Source organism: Sander lucioperca, chromosome 16 (assembly GCF_008315115.2).
Source record: "Sander lucioperca isolate FBNREF2018 chromosome 16, SLUC_FBN_1.2, whole genome shotgun sequence".
NCBI classification, from domain to species: Eukaryota; Metazoa; Chordata; class Actinopteri; order Perciformes; family Percidae; genus Sander; species Sander lucioperca.
Genome location: NC_050188.1, coordinates 19393503 through 19411527, shown reverse-complemented (window position 1 = coordinate 19411527; position 18025 = coordinate 19393503). Strand labels below are relative to the sequence as shown.

The 18025-nt window shown below is 38.8% G+C and overlaps 1 protein-coding gene and 1 long non-coding RNA gene across 3 annotated transcripts; both read left to right on the top strand.

The window, feature by feature from the left end:
- The first annotated feature begins 2806 nt into the window (after nt 1-2806).
- On the top strand, nt 2807-17831 carry LOC116067035. Its single transcript, XR_004109093.1, has 3 exons — nt 2807-2817; nt 10684-10703; nt 17300-17831. It is a non-coding gene; the product is annotated as an uncharacterized LOC116067035 (long non-coding RNA).
- LOC116067033 lies at nt 7914-17831 on the top strand. 2 transcript variants are annotated; one of them, XM_031323322.2, is made up of 12 exons: nt 7914-7999; nt 11270-11316; nt 11406-11483; nt 11572-11714; nt 11800-11922; nt 12020-12077; nt 12213-12500; nt 13179-13315; nt 13430-13546; nt 13675-13732; nt 15168-15233; nt 15334-17831. In XM_031323322.2, the coding sequence occupies exons 2-12, from the start codon at nt 11292-11294 to the stop codon at nt 16665-16667; spliced, it is 2427 nt and encodes an 808-aa protein (XP_031179182.1). In that variant the 5' UTR covers nt 7914-7999; nt 11270-11291; the 3' UTR covers nt 16668-17831. The 2 variants fall into 2 exon arrangements, with proteins under 2 accessions (XP_031179182.1, XP_031179181.1); XM_031323321.2 differs by having other exon boundaries at nt 7935-8086.
- Nucleotides 17832-18025: the final 194 nt, after the last annotated feature.

Below are 18025 nucleotides of genomic sequence, written 5' to 3'. Positions count from 1 at the left end.
GTAATACGTCTCCATAACAGCAGGTGGCGCTAATCTGTATTGTCGCCCAAAAAATGATAATTGTGGGCGCCTAGATAGCTCAGTTGGTAGAGCGCGCGTCCATATATAGAGGTTTACTCCTCAACGCAGCGGGCCGGGTTCAACTCCGACCTGCGGCCCTTTGCTGCATGTCATTCCCCCTCTCTCTCCCCTTTCATGTCTTCTTCATCTGTCCTGTCAAACAAAGGCCTAAAATGCCCCCAAAAAAAGAAAAAGAAAATGTGTTTCTGAAAACATTTTAAGCGAGAAATAGGCCATGCTGTTGCTGAATCTGTCTTCATTTCAGATCGACAAAGTCAGTTTAAAAGATTTTAGTGAGATTTTTTTATGGCCATTTCTGCCTTTAATGATAGGACAGCTCAGACATGAAAGGGGAGTGAGAGAGGGGGAAGACATGCAGGAAAACCGTCACAGGTCGGACTCGAACCCTGGACCTTCTGCATCGAGGAACAAACCTCTATATATGTGCGCCTGCTCTACCAACTGAGCCAACTGGCCACTTTAGTTAGATTTTGAGAGGCGTTAGGCTCATCCTGCTCGTCATTTCCGGGTTAGCGCTCCACCAATCAGATTGGCCATTGAGTCCGACTGCCCGCCTTCCGATTCAACATGTCAAATCGGCCCAAATGTAAGCAGACGGCTCCTCCGACTGACGACGGCACGGAACGCACCGAACAGACTCAAGTCACTGACCTCGCCAGACTGTCCGACGGCCGATAATCGGGTTGGTGTGTCACTGAAATCATATCCCAGGCATCTGCAAACTCCTTTTTGCCTCTGACTCCTTTTTTGCTTCTGGCACAGAGTTTTTTGTTGGAGCTCCCTGTGTGGTCAATGCCACTCATCCATGAAACTACCTGTAAAATCATGTGAATCAGACCTAAGTTATTTCTGCTGTACGCCCATTAACTAATGCTTTGTTTCTAGTAGACATAGTCTAGTTTAGACATATGTCTTTTATCAGTAAGATGCTGTACAGCATGTTCGGCACAATACTGATCCTCCTAGCAAGAGACGTCTCGTCTCGAATTAGGCCACAGTGGGGAAGATGTATCAAATCGATTTAAGTTCCTGCACCATAAAAAACTTTAATAGTCCTTAATTTTTATGGATTTTGTGTTGGAGTAGCAACAGGCTACTCCTAAGTAAATTTAAAACTATAGCTTGTTTTACATTGCTTTACATATGAAAGATGAGTTTGGAAACCTTTTCAAAAAACATTCAGCTTCTGTTCAGTTTTGAACATTTCTAATATATATTATATTATATATTATATTCATGTTATTTTTTTATTTACATTTCCTGTAAAATGCAGTTATTCTGTTAAATGTGAAATATATATTGTATATTTCTTCCATAAATCTGTCTTAATTTCCTATTTGGCTAAAATGAGTTTACTTGTTTTGTTTCTTGTTTTTCGTTGAGAAATTACTTTATTAACAAAGATTGAATCTAACGGGTCAGTAATCTACGCCCTACAACTCTTGGTACCTTGGCATCTCTAATATCCAAATTAGACCAGGGCACAGTTTAGGGATTAAAAAAAACTGTCGATGTAATCCAAAATCAATTTCTGGAGAATTGGGTTATACACTCACCTAAAGGATAAATGTTGTTAAATTTCTTGTTAATGCAATTATCTAATCAACCAATCACATGGCAGCTGCTTCAATGCATTTAGGGGTGTGGTCCTGATCAAGACAATCTCCTGAACTCCAAACTGAATGTCAGAAAGAAAGGTGATCTAAGCAACTTTGAGCGTGGCATGGTTGTTGGTGCCAGATGGGCTGGTCTGAGTATTTTACAATCTGCTCAGTTACTGGGATTTTCACACACAACCATTTCTAGGGTTTACAAAGAATGGTCTGAAACTGGAAAAACATCCAGTATGCTGTAGTCCTGGGGGGCGAAAATGCCTTGTTGATGCTAGAGGTCAGAAGAGAATGGGCCGACTGATTCCAGCTGATAGAAGATGAACTTTGACTCAAATAACCACTTGTTAAACTGAGGTATGCAGCAAAGCATTTGTGAAGCCACAACACACACAACCTTGAGGCTGATGGGCTACACCAGCAGAAGACCCCACCGGGTACCACTCATCTCCACTAAAAATAGGAAAATTAGGCTACAATTTGCACCAGCTCACCAAAAGACAGTTGAAGACTGTAAAAATGTTGCCTGGTCTGATGAGTCTCGATTTCTGTTGAGACATTCAGATGGTAGTCAGAATTTGGCGTAAACAGAATGAGAACATGGATCCGTCATGCCTTGTTACCACTGTGCAGGCTGGTGGTGGTGGTGTAATGGTGTGGGGGATACTATCCTATCAATATGGGCCAACATTTCTAAAGAATGCTTCCAGCACCTTGTTGAATCAATGCCACAAAGAATTAAGGAAGTTTTGAAGGCGAAAGAGGGTCAAACGTACTATTAATGTTTTTTTTTTTCTTCTTATAATTAGGTGAGTGTAGATGGGGCACTAAATTTGACATAATTTTTCCATGTTTCAGGGTTCGTTAACTATTAAGCCTATCTATCATTACAGATGGTTCTTCAGAGATAAAAATAGGTTCTGTCGTCACACAGATTTTCTCTCTCTGACTTTTTTTACCGACACTCACATCCCTGTCTGAGTGCACTTAGTAGAACAATGCATGATTTCACAGTTACTCATTTGGTTGGAACATGTAAGTACATGTTTTCTGGTTTCAAGTTAGATCAGACACAAATTGATGTTTTCCATTGATTCTTTGCAGTAAAAACCTTTTAATAAAAGCAGTTACTTCTGATTAGAACGTTGGCCTCTACAACTGGAGTCTTTCTTTCTCCCATGTCGACAGTGATTCTAAAACCCAGTTGATTGATTTCATTGTTTTCTTTTTACATACTTTCTTACCTGTGAGCTTCATGGCCCCTTGAAAGAATGAGAGGAATTCATGGTCACAGAACCAAGATTTAAAACCAATGAAAAAGCAAAGTTTAGGCTATCATAGTTAAAGGAGTCCATCTGTGGAATTATTTAAAGGTAAAATGAGAATGTGTAGTACTACTCTATAAACGGAACAAAAATATACATTTAAAGTAAGAGGATTAGCAAATAGAAAATTAACACTATTGTGCCTGTGAATTTCTGTTTTGACACTGTATTTATTATAATATAGACCTACATACAGTGCCTGACAAAAGTCTTGTCGCTTACCTAAGTTGTAGGAACAACAAATAATAACTTGACTTGTAGTTGATCAATTGGAATCAGAAATGGTTTATATGAAAGGCAAAGGCTTCTGGATTATGCTTATTATACCAAAATAAAGTTTTGTATCATTCATTGAGTTTTATCATTGAATTAGGACAGAAAGGTCAGATTTGGCTTGGACTTACTGGTCTTACTTCTGAGTCTTTGGAAGGACCAGATATCAGGGCTCTTAGCTCTAGCCTAGTTGTAAATCACTAAATGTCTTTAGGTAATTAAAGTGGTCATCACCACTCTGTGGATAAGAACATATGTCACAATGTATGTATCCTTGAGCTGTCGTGCCAATCAGACAACCTAATGCTGTCTGGAGTTGGTGAGATGATGGTAATGAAATACCTGGACAATAACTGTCTTTTTCTGTGAAGATTCTCAGGTTATGGTTATCCAAGAAAGGTGTTAGGATAATTGTTTATCAAAGAATGGACAAGATAACTGGAGTTCTCTTAAAAGTTTGTTTACTTGCAGCAAGTAGAGTCAGTTTACAGCACTTCAGCATAAGTACAAAAAATTACTGAAGATTGTTCACAGTGTCTTTTTAAAGGAGTTAGGAGTCAAGTTAGTCATTCGGTTCATGCAATCAGTAGCTTTTCTTCTTATCTCTGGTCAGGCCCGGCATCTCCTCCACATTATGCGCTCTGCCCTCAGGGATACATCCTGTGCTCTTTGCAAGGTCACTCAGCTTTCATGATTAAGACACGAAAGACAGAAATACTAAAACAGCAGTTGAGATGCAAATGGTTTAACAAAGAAACTGAAGCAAAACTGTTCTAAGCATAATTTTTCTAACAGCTACAGAGCATGAGAAGCAAACTACTTCTCCAGTATAGTGGTACCTATGTTTCACAACAATCACTAAGATTATACTTCAATACATTTTACCGCTTACAAAGCACATGAGCATTTTAATACAATTTCCATAATAGAGCCTATGCAATGCTGACCATGTTGTCTCTGTCATCATGATTTTTTACATTCCCTTGCCTTATTCTGGTCTGACTTCAGCTGTAAAAACAAAACAATTACGCTATATAAAATAAAACGGCATAATCAGATAAAGCCAAATTGCAAAACTCAAAGGATCAATTTCATCCTTGAAATACCAAGCACAACTGAATTTCAGCAATCTCACCCAAGATTGTCCCTGTAGACTCAGTCACCACTGTCTCACGATTGATAATGAAAAGGGGGTTTCTGGTGCCAACTGGAGAGGAACCCAGTATTGAAGCTCTAATTTCACAGACCAGTACCCATCTGATAAGGGCTGGTCTGGCAAAGAGAGATTAGATAAGGGCTATCCTCATCAGGGGCTACTCTCGGACCCAGGGAACAAAGAAACTGATTATTTAATACAAATTGAATGTATGCCAATTAATACAGTCATCCACTTGGTGGTCTCCTATGTTCCCACAAATTAATCTAATCTTGCCAAGATACCATTTACGGCTTTATGTGGTACACGTTGGTCCTTATTCGTTAATTACCTACCGCTGTATTAATGGATTCATTCATCATTACATTTATTCATTGGTTAATAGTTGTCATTAGTTGTTCAATAAACATTTAATTGATAAAGAATTTGATTAGTATGATTCTCATTATGAGTGAGTATGTGCATGTTAATCAACACAACTGTAAATTCTCAGAATGTGTCGGGTCAGACGGGCCCAGGTTTGTTTTAGTTATCCCCCTAAGTTTAATAAGTTTCAAATCCACAGAGGTCAAGACATCGAGGTTATTGACTGTTCAAGAGACAAGGAACAGACACAGATGCCTGAACACAAACCTGCCAACTGCAGCCATAAATCCTGCGAAACAATGAGAATTGTTATTCTGTTGTAATCTTACTCTTTTTGTTTTCGAGACTTAATCAGTCTCGAAGGGGGGAAATATGTAGTATCTGAATGTTTATAACTTTAAGCTTTAAGAGGTTCAGATGCACCTTTGGCCCACTTTTGCTGAAACATCTGGAAAATGTTAACATTAACAGAGGGGCCCCTAAAACAGAGGAGACTCTGTTGGAGCTATGCCATGTGTAAGGCATCAATTGGTCAGTTCCCTGTTCCAATCATATACTCGCACATATCAATTCTTCAAGTTAAACAAAGCATAGGGAATATATATATACTCCGTTACACCAGCAGAATTTTAGAGTAGCCATTTTGGGATTGACTGAGGTGCTCTCCAGATTTCCCATGGAGTCTGTAAATTGATGCTGAAATTTTTGATGTAATAAAACCTTTTATAATCAGTGTCGGCGGTGTCCTCTTCCATACAACATCACAGCATCAACACTAAAGATACCACAGGTTATCTTCAATCTAGTTACAATACAGAAACTTGTCTGCATAACAGAGGCTTTGGGGCTCTGTTTCTTCTATTGTTTGTCCTTTTTATCTAAAAATCCAAGTGATCATGGTAAACACAGCAGCAGTTTGCTGAAAATGACTTACTTTACTGTTTACGGTCTATAAAGATAGAAATAAACTATCTAAGTAAACAGTAGAATAGCTTATGATAGACTGTGGTTGTACAGGATTTGAAGGGATATTGACTGAAGTTATCAGAGAGATCTTATTCTGCTCTTCATATGATCAATGGCTCTGCTTATCGCACTCCCCTAATAATTTCCAGACGGTCTACATGTAAAAGGAGGACGGCACCTTTACATCATAATGCTTGGATTTCTAATTGTGAGTAGGTCTGTTTGTTGTGGGTCTTCATGGAAGACTTAAACCCTGTAAGTTAAAGTGACCACCACCAACTGCGGCTCATAACCTTGTGTACTTAATGCAGCCAGCATTAACTTTATATTCCACGTTACATACATATCCTAGTTCATGAAGAGACATGATATCATAACATCAGGATTTCATATGTACATACATAGCAACTCTTATATCTTCTAAGTACAGTAGGATGTTAAGGCAAGGCAAGTTTATATCTAATGATATCTAATGGTGTCAGTCTCAGTGTGTTCAATTACCAGACAGAAACAGTTATTCACACAGCAACAGAGCCCATCCTCAAGGTCCAGTTATTTACACAAGGTGATATCAGGAGGAGAGCATATCATCAAGGTCTCTCTAATCTGAACTGCCGGTTAGCCTGCATCTCCCCACACAAAGTTGGCCATGTGTGAAGGCCATTGTGACCCCTCCTGTTACCTAACCATGACAGGAGAAACCATCCATTCTTTCATGTACATTTCCTACTACCAAATAATTATTTTCTACCACATTTGTAGAGCACCTTTCAAGAACAAAACACTTCAAAGTGCTTTACATAAGACACAAAGGCATTAAGAAAGGATATAAAAGAAACACACGCAAGCCAATATAAAATATGATTTTAAATAGACTAATACAAATAAAATAGAAACTAATAAAAGACAAATTAAACAGGAGAATAGAAATTACAGTGCAGTTTCATTCAGAAGTTCTGGAATAATACTGACCAAAAGTCATGACTTCATACCTGTGTGTGTGTGTGTGTGTGTGTGTGTGTGTGTGTGTGTGTGTGTGTGCGCATGTCAGTGGTGTGGAACCTAGCCCTAACTTACCCCCTAATGTCCCAAGTCACAAACTTCTATTGACCTAATCTTAGTGGTGGAAAGTAACTAACTAAATTTACTCAAGTACTGTACTTAAGTACAATTTTGGTACATTACTTGAGTTTTTGCTGCTTTATACTTCTACTTCACTACAATTCAGAGCGAAATGTACGTTTTTCTCCACTACATTTATTTGACAGTTTAAGGTAATTTAGTTACTTTGCAGATTCAGATTATTACAAAATGTAATCAACAAAATAATTATGAGGTATTATTATAAGTTAAGGTAATACTTTATTGATCCCATTCACAAGCTAATGTGGAAGAAAATAGTTTTTGTCTTATTTTCTCTTTAATTTTGTCTTTGTGTATCCTGATTGAATGACGTGTCTGCCTTTCTAGCTCTGTGTAGAGAGAAGCTATTTTACATCGATTAACAGATCTCTGTGAGTGTAGTCTCGCATTGCCAGACCTTCCTCCAGTGAAACCTTTTGTTAGTGAAACCCTTTGTTGTATTGTGAGGAGAGCAAAAGCTACACCTTTTGTTTAGCCTGCTATTTCCTGTAACACTCCTGGCCAGAAACTTCACTATGTCTGGTTTTATACAGAATATATATAGAATTATACAGCTTTGTTGTGAACTTCGGTCTCCACTGTACAAAACTAATCTGAACCAGCCACAGAATTGGACCTGAAAGATCGTTTTCTCTTCTACACTAACGTTACCCGGCAGTATAAAAATTAGGCCCACTTTTACCAGCTACCATCTGAAATGGACTAGGCCTACTCTGCATAATGAGTAGGCTACTTTTACTTTTTGCACTTCAAGTATATTTTGATGATAATACTTCAACTTTTATTTACGTCAAATTTTGCAAATGCAATACTGCATTACTTGCAATAGAGTAATTCTACACTCTTAAATTGACACACACACACACACACACACACACACACACACACACACACACACACACACACACACACACACACACACACACACACACACACACACACACACACACACACACACACACACACACACACACACACACACACACACACACACACACACACACCAAACTAAGATAACTTGTTGCGCCGCCCACGGCCACTTCCTCTTGGTACAACCATAGACCTGCAATCAAACGTGGGTAAGTGAGCGAATTCAGGTTTCGATTAACGTCACTTGGGACCTAGCTAGTTAGCAAAAACGAGTCGGACACTAACTAACTTTCTCGGTAAGTTAATTTAACGTTACAGTAGGAAGTCCGTTGTCTTTAACGTTATCGTTAACTTACGTGGTTAACAAATGAATTAACGCTAATCGATTTGTTGGCACGTCGAGCTCAAGCTTGTTTTGGTCACTTAAAGTTAGTCGTTAATCACAGTTCTCAATCTGTTGGGGGGAATTAACGTTAACGTTTCTGACAGCAGATGTAACGTTATAGTCAATTGTGACTTCACACATTAGACCTAGCTAGTTTAACATGATAGAACTTAGGGTAACATCACGAGTAACGTTAAGAACAACAGTTACATGTTTCTTTTTAGAGCTAAATGATTTAGTTAGCTAACGTTAGCGGCTGTTAGGAATGTTAGTTTGCTGTCTCACTGAAAAAATACCCCCCCCCCCGCTCGACTGGAAAACACAGTGAATGTGGTGAATATTCTGCCTAAGAAACTAAAAAATTAGGAGCACTGAAACAATAGCAGAAATTCACTAAAGTTAAGTCCTTAGAATAGCTAGATGACGGTTTATTATGGGGTTTAGTTCATGTCTTATTTAGATTTAAAAACGTTAAAAATCACTTTGACCTCATTGTACCCTGGCGTAACTTCAAAGGGCGGATCTTGAAGGGCCTTGCGGCCTGCAAACGGACTCACTTGGGTCTGAACAGTGATGATATTGCAGCGCTATCTGGTGGTTAGTTATATTTATTTTTTTCAATTTTATTGAATTAGTTGTTAGATGTTTTTATGCAGTTAATGTGGGGAAACTGGAGCACCCGGATGAAACTCCAAGAGCTTAAGTCCTGCCCCACATCCAGGCAACCTCCCGCTCCACTGGCCCCCGGCCCTCCATCACAAAGGGCGGAGGCCTGTGGGTTAGTTTAATTTAAAGACATAGTTTACATTAGTGTCTATGGTCATTTTATCCTAGTGCCCCATACACTTGGTATTAAAATCCGATCTGAGTGATCCAATCACAAGTGGGCAGCTCTAGGTACATTTGCAATCTGGCCTTCCTCAGGTGTATTTGATTGCAGTGAGTCATGACCCTTATCTGTTGTCATCACATTACATGGCAGAGATGGGGACTCAAGTCTGAGACTCGGACTCGAGTCACACTTAAGTCGCACAAACAGCTGACTTCAGACTTGGCTCGGACTCGACCCAAAAGACTTCAGACTTGACTCGGACTCAAGCTTCGAGACTCGTTAACAGTTTTCATGCAATTATTGCTTTTTAAATCTCACTCACCTGTTTGAGTCTGTTGGCTTTAAACAACTACATTTTAAACAACTGATTTTGCGATTATATCCGCAAAAATTGTGCGATTTGAGTAAACAGAAAGGTGTGGTGTGTGTGAGTGACACTCTGTGTGCTCTACACATCTCCATGTTGTAACATCCTTCACTTGACCAAAAGTAATAACGGATGAAGCCACTGTCTAAAAAAAGCTTGTTTTATTGTTCACTGCTAACTCACTTCACTTTGCTGTCTTTTTCTACTCGCTTTTCCCTCACACAGCCTCTACGCTAACCTCAGACACCACTTACTGTGACCAGTCACTCACTGACTTCACTCACTCAGCGCACCTACCATTCTCGCTCTTACTTACATCGTAACAGTCCATAAAAGATATGACCAGTCAGTCTGTTTAGGCAGTAGCGCATGTTTCGTGTATGATCACGTGAGTATCAGAAGTGTAGAGGGGTTCAGAGCATGCATACTTTAAGAAGAGGCTGTACAAATTATATTTTGTAACTTAATCACTAGTTATTATATAACACCCATCTTTAATGTCATTGTTTATCAGGTCATACAAAATGTATTTATTAGGATCATTTATCAAAAAATGACTGGAAGGAAGGAATTAATACATGCACCTCATGAGTAGAGAATTGACTGCAGATCACACTCAGCAACGGATTTTTAAGCAGTAGGTTAAACCCTTGGTTACACAACACACACAATCAGTAAAAATATTCTTATTATGACAGTCATGTGCCTCTCCAACACATCACCACAGGCGCTTCCTGTTCTTGCAAGTTCACTCAGTCCTTCTGGTCTCTATCATGCACAGATAAAGTTGTATTACATTTTCATGCAACAGTTTAAGTATAATTTTTCTAACAGTATTATTTTAATAACTTATTTATGGTTCTATTTAATTCTTTGTACTGTTGAGCAAAGCAAAAATGTCTTTTGAAAAGATGTTTTATTTTTGTAAAATATTTATAAAACAATATTGCACATTTTTTGTTTATGTATTTCTTATGTTCATTTAACTTTGTATGTCTAAAATGTTTAGTATTTAGTGTATTTTCCTTGATAATTAAGCAAGTAGACTCATGATACCATTATATTGCAATTGCAGTATTATAAATTGCAATCGCAATATGACTTTTTCTCCAAATCGTGCAGCCCTGAATAAGAAACGATACATGGCTCACGATACCGATAATATCACGATACCGCAATTCTGCGGTAATCAATATATCTGTCTAACTTTGAATACAAAATGCCAGTGAAAAGGTTAAATGCAGGTTTTTTAATCTTTAATCACTGCAAGTCCAAACTGTTAGAAAACAGCACAGTTCTGCAGCATAAGTCTATCTTATATAACCGTATGTCTGTAGATTAAAAATACAGAACTGTAGAGCAACTATGGGTCCAGACTTTCGACTTTAACGTGGCTGTGGCATCTGTGATTTTCCTCCAACTGCTGTCCGCCATCCCGATGAAAACATCTTTGGCTAATTAACTAATGTTCAAGTTTCCCTCATTCATGTATCGAGCGCCACCTCAAGGAGCGATGAAGTAGCGACTCTGGGAGCGGGGAAATCTATTTAGATCGCCTTATTTTATTAATTAAAATATTAATATTTGTTGCCAGCGTATTGATTCTTGTAGCGCACGAAGAAGATAACGATATATTGCCGTATCTAGATTGTGTCCCTCCCCTAGCTCTTACATAAATTGTACATAGAAATGTGCAATGACTTATGAAAATGCATGTCATGATATGCACAATATTGGCTGTAGGCACAAAAATAGAGGTTTACCCTGCCCATTACCTGTTATATCTTCACGCTTTCATGCTATTTTAGGGAAAACTTATAAAGTTCAGGCATCGAAACACAAGCCCACTCAAATTATAATTACTTACTGTAAGCTCCAACTCCAACTGTATGCAGGTGGTGATTCTACAGCTGCATCATGCAGCCGGCTGAAGCACAAAAAGGTATGTCTTTTACTCTTACATGAGGACTGCTATCATGCTAACGCCATTTTCCTATAATTATGTTTTTCTGATTCCTTCTCTAATTTTAGGATTTTCTACCAAAAGCCAGCTGTTTGATTCTCTGAAGGTGTATCTGAACAACAAGAACCGACTACAACCCATTATTGGTCTGTAGTAACAAATTGTGTGTGTGTGTGTGTGTGTGTGTGTGTGTGTGTGTGTGTGTGAATAATTTGTCATTTTATGTACATTTAGGCCTGGGCAGTATTATAGAATGTGTGAAGGCGGGTACACACAACAGAGAAGTATTGTACCTGTGTGAGGTCTGTGTGTGTCGCCTTAGTAAAGCTGACATGCGGAACCACATTATGGGAAGTCTCCACAGATACAGCTACATTGTAAGTAGTACTGTAGAAGAAGTCATGATGGCAAGTTTGTGTGCTGCCTTGGACTTTAGTTTATTCACAGGTGTTGTGTTGACAGAAAGCCTGGCACCCCCACTTAGTGTCTGAATGGAAGGAGAAGTCTGACCTGTCCAAGCTGGCCTGGCCACTGATGGAGATGGCCAAGGCGCTTGAGGAAAAAGAGGGACCTGGAGATGTCCAGGTATGCTATTTTGACCTTGTATGTCTTTGTTTCTTGTTGCAAACAGATGAGTGTTTTGGATACAAGTACTCACGTGTTTTTGCACCTTCATATTAAGTGGTTAGAGTTTGAAGACGTTTTATTCCAGAAGATGGCAACACACAGTGAGAATGACGGTCAGTGACTATTCACTTGTTTAGAACAGTGGTTCTCAACCCCTTTCCACCCCTACAATCCCACCCTGTCTTTTCACTTTTTTTGTGGCATAATTTCCATATGTACATGTCCCTTTTTTACTCTTAACACCACAGCAGTAACTCTGATGACTATCTTAAGAGATGGGCAGTGCCAGGGTAACCCTGAGACCACATCTGTGCAGCTGGAGCACTATCCCATCCAATCGCAGAGGATTGTACTGGTTTCCAAGAACCAACAAAGACCGTCCAAGAAATCCCTTGAGACCTCAGCAGAGACAAACGAAACTGTAGCTTTTATCAAATCGGAAGACTTGTTAAAGAACACATCTCCCGAACCCTCTGTGCTATCGGAGAACGGCAACAGCTTTCTCGATGGCTACACGGGAACCAAGCCACTTATTGGTGAGCACAGATAAAGAAAAGCAACAGGTGCTATAAAATACAGAAAATGTCAACGTTATGTCACATTTACAGGCAGTTGTAGGATAAGACATTTCTGCAGATATTAAGTGTTGTAATGCACTTTATAAAATTAAACCGAATGATTGTTACTTGCGCCATAACCAATGATAAGTGCTGGACGCATCAGTAATTCACAGTGGATCTTCTGGTGAGAATTCTACTGATGGGTGCTACTACATATCTTATGGATATGGATCATTTGAAGGAGTAGTTCAACATGTAAGGAAATGTGTTTATTCATATTCTTGATGAAAAGATCGATACAACCTTAATGTCCGTTTGGTAAATATGTAGTTTAGCTTATTTCTTGACTAGGACTTCAAATGTCCTAGAGTTGAATTGTCATTTTTACACTTTGATTTTTATTTTTACAAATCAAAGAGATAGAACATGTTATGTATTGAGCTTAAGAAATACTGGTAGGTGGATATTGTTACCTTTGGGCAGAGCCATGCTGCATGTTTCACTCAGTTTCCAGTCTTTGTGCGAAGCTAACCGGCTGCTGTCTGTAGCTACATTTTATCATGCAGTCCTGAGAGAGGTACTGATCTTATCTAACTTATGTCTGTTGCTATGACTATTGCTTGAAAAGAAGCTGCTTATGCATGTTTGCAACAGGTCTTTTCCGCGTGGTTGAATGTAGAAGTGACGATGGCCACACACACTGTTTCCTATGTCACTGCTGCCGCATCAGATCCAACAAAAAGGACATCATTGATCACCTAACCACATCTTCCCATCTCATAAACTACTTGGTCAGTTTGTTGTGGATCAATAATTGAAATGAACAAGAACACAAATAATTTACAGAAACACATGCAAAGGCTCTAGAAAACATGCTAGGTTTAACTTGGAACCTCTGTGTGTAGATGGAAGCTTATCCTGAGCAGGTGGAGGTAATAATGGCAGATATTAATGAAAACTATCAGCTTCTTCAATCACTGGCAAAGAAAGTGGAGCAAGAAGAGGGCAGAGGAGAGCCAAAGGTATCCTATTTACTTGATTATCATGCCTTAGGTATGCTAACCTAGGTGTAAAATGTTGTGTTACCAGAAAGTAGAGTTCACTTGTACTCATCTGTCCATCCAAATGTTAAAACATCTCATGTTCCCAGGTGATAAACGTACCAGAATCCCTCTGTAACCTAATGACTGGCAAAAGTTACCACTGGTGTAAGTACAGATGCATGCCCATCCACTATTTTCTTGTTTGGCCATGAACTATTCACCTCTTTAGCTTCAACTCTCTTCTCTTGACCAGTGATTTGTTGTGTAAGTATAAAACTTAGTTAACTCTCTGCCCCATCACACTATTACAGATTATGTTCTTGAAGAGGTGTAATACTTGACACTGCGCAATAAAAAAGCGAAGCTCCAGAAGGCCTTAAGTTGGCTGTAAAAAAAAAAAAAAAAAGTAGGGCTGTCAAAATAACACATTAATTTCGATTAATTAATCTGAGAAAAAAATAACGCGTTTAAAAAAAAAACGCAGATTAATCTATTCCATATTGACGTTTGACCCGGAGCCGTTCTAGCCACCATTGGACTGTAAAATGAAGGAGGGAGACGAGAAGGTGCTGCCTGGATCATTAACTGGAACATTTACTTGTAAAAATCTTCTTCCTGCCAACCCTGGCTACCGAAATCTGGTGCCACTGATATGTCTGCGCTTCTCTCTGGTGCTCTGAAGACGACACAGGTAACACAAACACCGCTGCATGTGACGCTAGTTACCGCTAGCTAGTTAACACTATACTCAACAGCAGCTAATGTTAGCCTACTGCTAGCTAGTAGCTGGATTAAAAACGGTTAAAATGCTGACAGGTAACGCTAAACGGTGTAAAGTTTGACTGTGTTTTACTGTAGAGGATTCAACACCGGTATGTAACAATCTGCAGCTGCCGAGCTGCTGTCGGAAAAACAACACAGACGGTGCGTTCAATGAAACTGGTAAACTACAGCTTCGTGGTGCATTTGAAGTTATTGTAAATGTCCTTTTCCCATCTGGTGGTTGTTTTTGTCGTTCAACAGCAATTTACGAGTGAAATAAGTTATTGTTATACATTATTATTAAATCATTTCATTTTGACCATATGGCCTTAGCAATAAACAAGCCGTTCTTTAATGTCACAGACTGTTGTTTAGTACCCTTTTTTCTTTTCTTTTCAGGCACCGTTAATTATGTATGCGATTAATTTCAATTAATTAATCACAGAGTATGTAATTAATTAGATTACATTTTTTAATCTATTGACAGCCCTAAAAAAAAAAAGTAATGCATGCAGAAACTGTCCAAGGTGACCACAGCCGATTCTCCACAATGGAGCAAAGTAGGAACCTGCAGCCATTTTTTATAGTATAGGGTGTAAGTTTTGAGAGCAATTTATACTTTGGGACCTAAATGGTCTGAGTTTAAAGTTATTTTATTGTCTACTGTATTATTTACCCATTTCTATATACTTAATTCTTTGTTATTCTTTTTACACTCCCTAAGTCATTTATTTAATCTGTGTTCTTAACTCCTTTTGCTTTCACCCAGTGCATTTTTTGTGTGCAAAGATTTATGTATGTTTGTATACCCCCTGTGTTGTTTTTCTTTTTCCCCCAGGTATAAAGATGCTGTGTAATGGAAGGACACATACTAACACCCAAAAGCAGAAAATGGCTGTCAAAGGTGTGTCTTTTTAACAGTGCACTTGAAGGTGACCAAATAATTTTTTGTCTTTCAGTAATTCAATATTTTTGTAATTTCCAATTTACACTTTTTCTTTAAGGGCTAAGTGTAAACAATACTTCAAATCGAGCCAGGACAGAGAAATGTGCCGTGTTGCTGTCACAGTTGGCAAAAAGGATGACCGCAAAGAGGAAAGTGAAGAAAGTGGATAATACTGTGTTCAAGGTAAGCCTGCCTTTGACCAAAGGTTCAATGCTGCTGGAGAGGACCTCTTTCAGCATGGACAGCCTCCCGGTGTCATCTGCATACTCCCCTTCATCCGACTCAGATCTCATTCCCTCGCCAGAGTCCCAGTCAGAGGACTGTGAGTTGGACTATAACACTGGATCAAGTAACCACACTGAACACACCTCACAACTTCAGCAAGACCTCTGTAGTGGAGATGCAGACGCAGACGCTGGTCACTACAAGGGACCAGAAAGAAACGTCCCAGTCACTCAGTATCAAGAGGTGGATGGTTATTTCACTGACAATGAATACTTCAACCAGTCAGAAGACATAACTGGAACAAAATACCAAAAGGTTTATGGGGACGATAATTACAACAGACAACACAGTTCTCAAGAAAGATCAAGTAAGAGGTTTTACAATGAATGGCAAAATGAAGGCCCTCAGACACAAAACGAGTGGCTGTCACCTGCTGTGTCCCACACTCAGGGCTGGCCAGCTTATAACTCTTCCTATAGACGTGAGGCAGGTTGCACTGAGCAGTGGTACAATTCAACCTCACAGAGTAAAGTTGGCACAAGAGTGTCAAGAGAAGAGCGACAGAATGAGATGAGCATAGATGCCACTCAACATTATTACCAACGACAACCACAAAATCAGTACATGGCATGTCTTCAGACAGGCAGTGCGGGACAGCATGGTTTGTCTGATGAATTGGCTGTGCAGTCAGATGCTGCTAGGATTGGCATGCATCCTCACTCAGGAGATCCCCTTGCTCACAGTGGCAGCACTGCACCAGAGCCTAGAGTATGGTTTCCTGAGATTGAACAGAGACCATTGCAAACATACATGGAGTTCGCCATTGGTCATGTCCACACAGCTCAACAAAGTTATATGACACAATCTAAGGCCCAACAAGCCACCCAGGTAGGCCATGGGGTGATGTCTAACCCCAACTACAATATTGGACCTAGGACAAACACTGACCAGCACTTTCATCATCCAGTCAGTGTGGGTGGGGGTATGTCCCAGTCAAATGCTTCCATCCCACCTTGGCAAGCTCAGTGTTATAGATCCCATTCTGATTTTGATTTCAGAGCTGCTGGTTTGTCAGATTTAACGATTTCAGGAAGTTCAGATGGACCAACTCCATTTATGTTTGCACATCCCAATTTGAATTCTGGATATATTGCCACACCTTACTGAGACCACATTTTTTTTTTTTCTAATGGTTTGGTGTTCCCATTTAATGAAATCCCACTCAGATGGTCCAGCTTGGGTTCTTACCGTGCCGTGGCATTTTTGATGTTCTTTTAAAATAAATGCATCTGGTCTCTGCCAGAAATGGGAATCTCCTAATGGAGGGATGTTTTGCCTGTAGCGATACAACTTTCACAACCTCTGAGTTCAGTATTCAGCTTTGTCCCCTTTCAGTTTTTCTTTCAATATTATTTATATTTATATCACAAAATCTTTTTTATATGAAACTGTCAGTGATTTTGCATTTTCTTTCACTCTAATCAAAAAACGATTGTGGACCATTAAACTAAAATAAGGCTAAATTGTGACATATTTCCTCGGATGAGCTTGGCCATAAAGGTATTATAAGTAAAAGTATCTCGGTTGCATCTGGTTAAAAGGCTGGTGCTTTAAAAAAGAAGAGCTAATGCTTTTTGATTTAGAATTAGGGTATTTATGATGATAGGCCATGTTTTTGTTACCTCAATTGTAAAAGTGACTCAAGAATATTAGGGATAATTACATTGATTAATTGTACAAGCATTTATTCATTCATATATTTCTAGGTTTTACATGTATCCTAAACAAGTGAGGGTGAGAAACATGTAGCTGGCAGTTGTTTTTATAAATGTATTGGTTCAGAGCAACAATTGAGAAATTGCAAAGGTTTCAAATCACACTGAGGCTGTGGTTTGTAGTTGTCACTAAATATGTTGAACTTCAAATACTACTGATAACCTATATTTGCTATTTCTTTTGGACCATTATGCCAATGTGACTGCATATGTATGTACAAGTTGTTTCTGAATAACTTCAAAGAAGAATTTGCTTTAATATTAATACAATGTGTGATGGCGTACTTTCGGTTTGTGCTTGAGTGTATTTTGTCAACGTTTTTTGATTACCTCTTTTTGCTTACTTTGTGCACCACTGAAGATAGTATATTTATGTTGACTATGGTGTATAATGGAACTGATATTGACACTAGATTTGGAAAATGAAGTGATAAATTGATCACCCGTTGATAATGTTAGGCTAGGTAACGTTATTATATATTGTATGTTTAAGTGTATGTTAAGTTTAACAATGCAAATGCCCAATGCTGTGATGCGTAATACATTTGTAAATGTCTTAGTTTCTTCATTTAGGAGGTTTAATCATCACTGTCATGTCTTACTTACATAAAACTATTGACTAGTAATTGCGTATTACATTTGAACAGAAGGGAATTAAAGGATGAATAAGGATTTGCAGTCTCTTAATTTGAAATGTTGAAGTGTCAAATTTAAGATTGAAATTAAAGTTCACATTATGAAGGGTGGAGA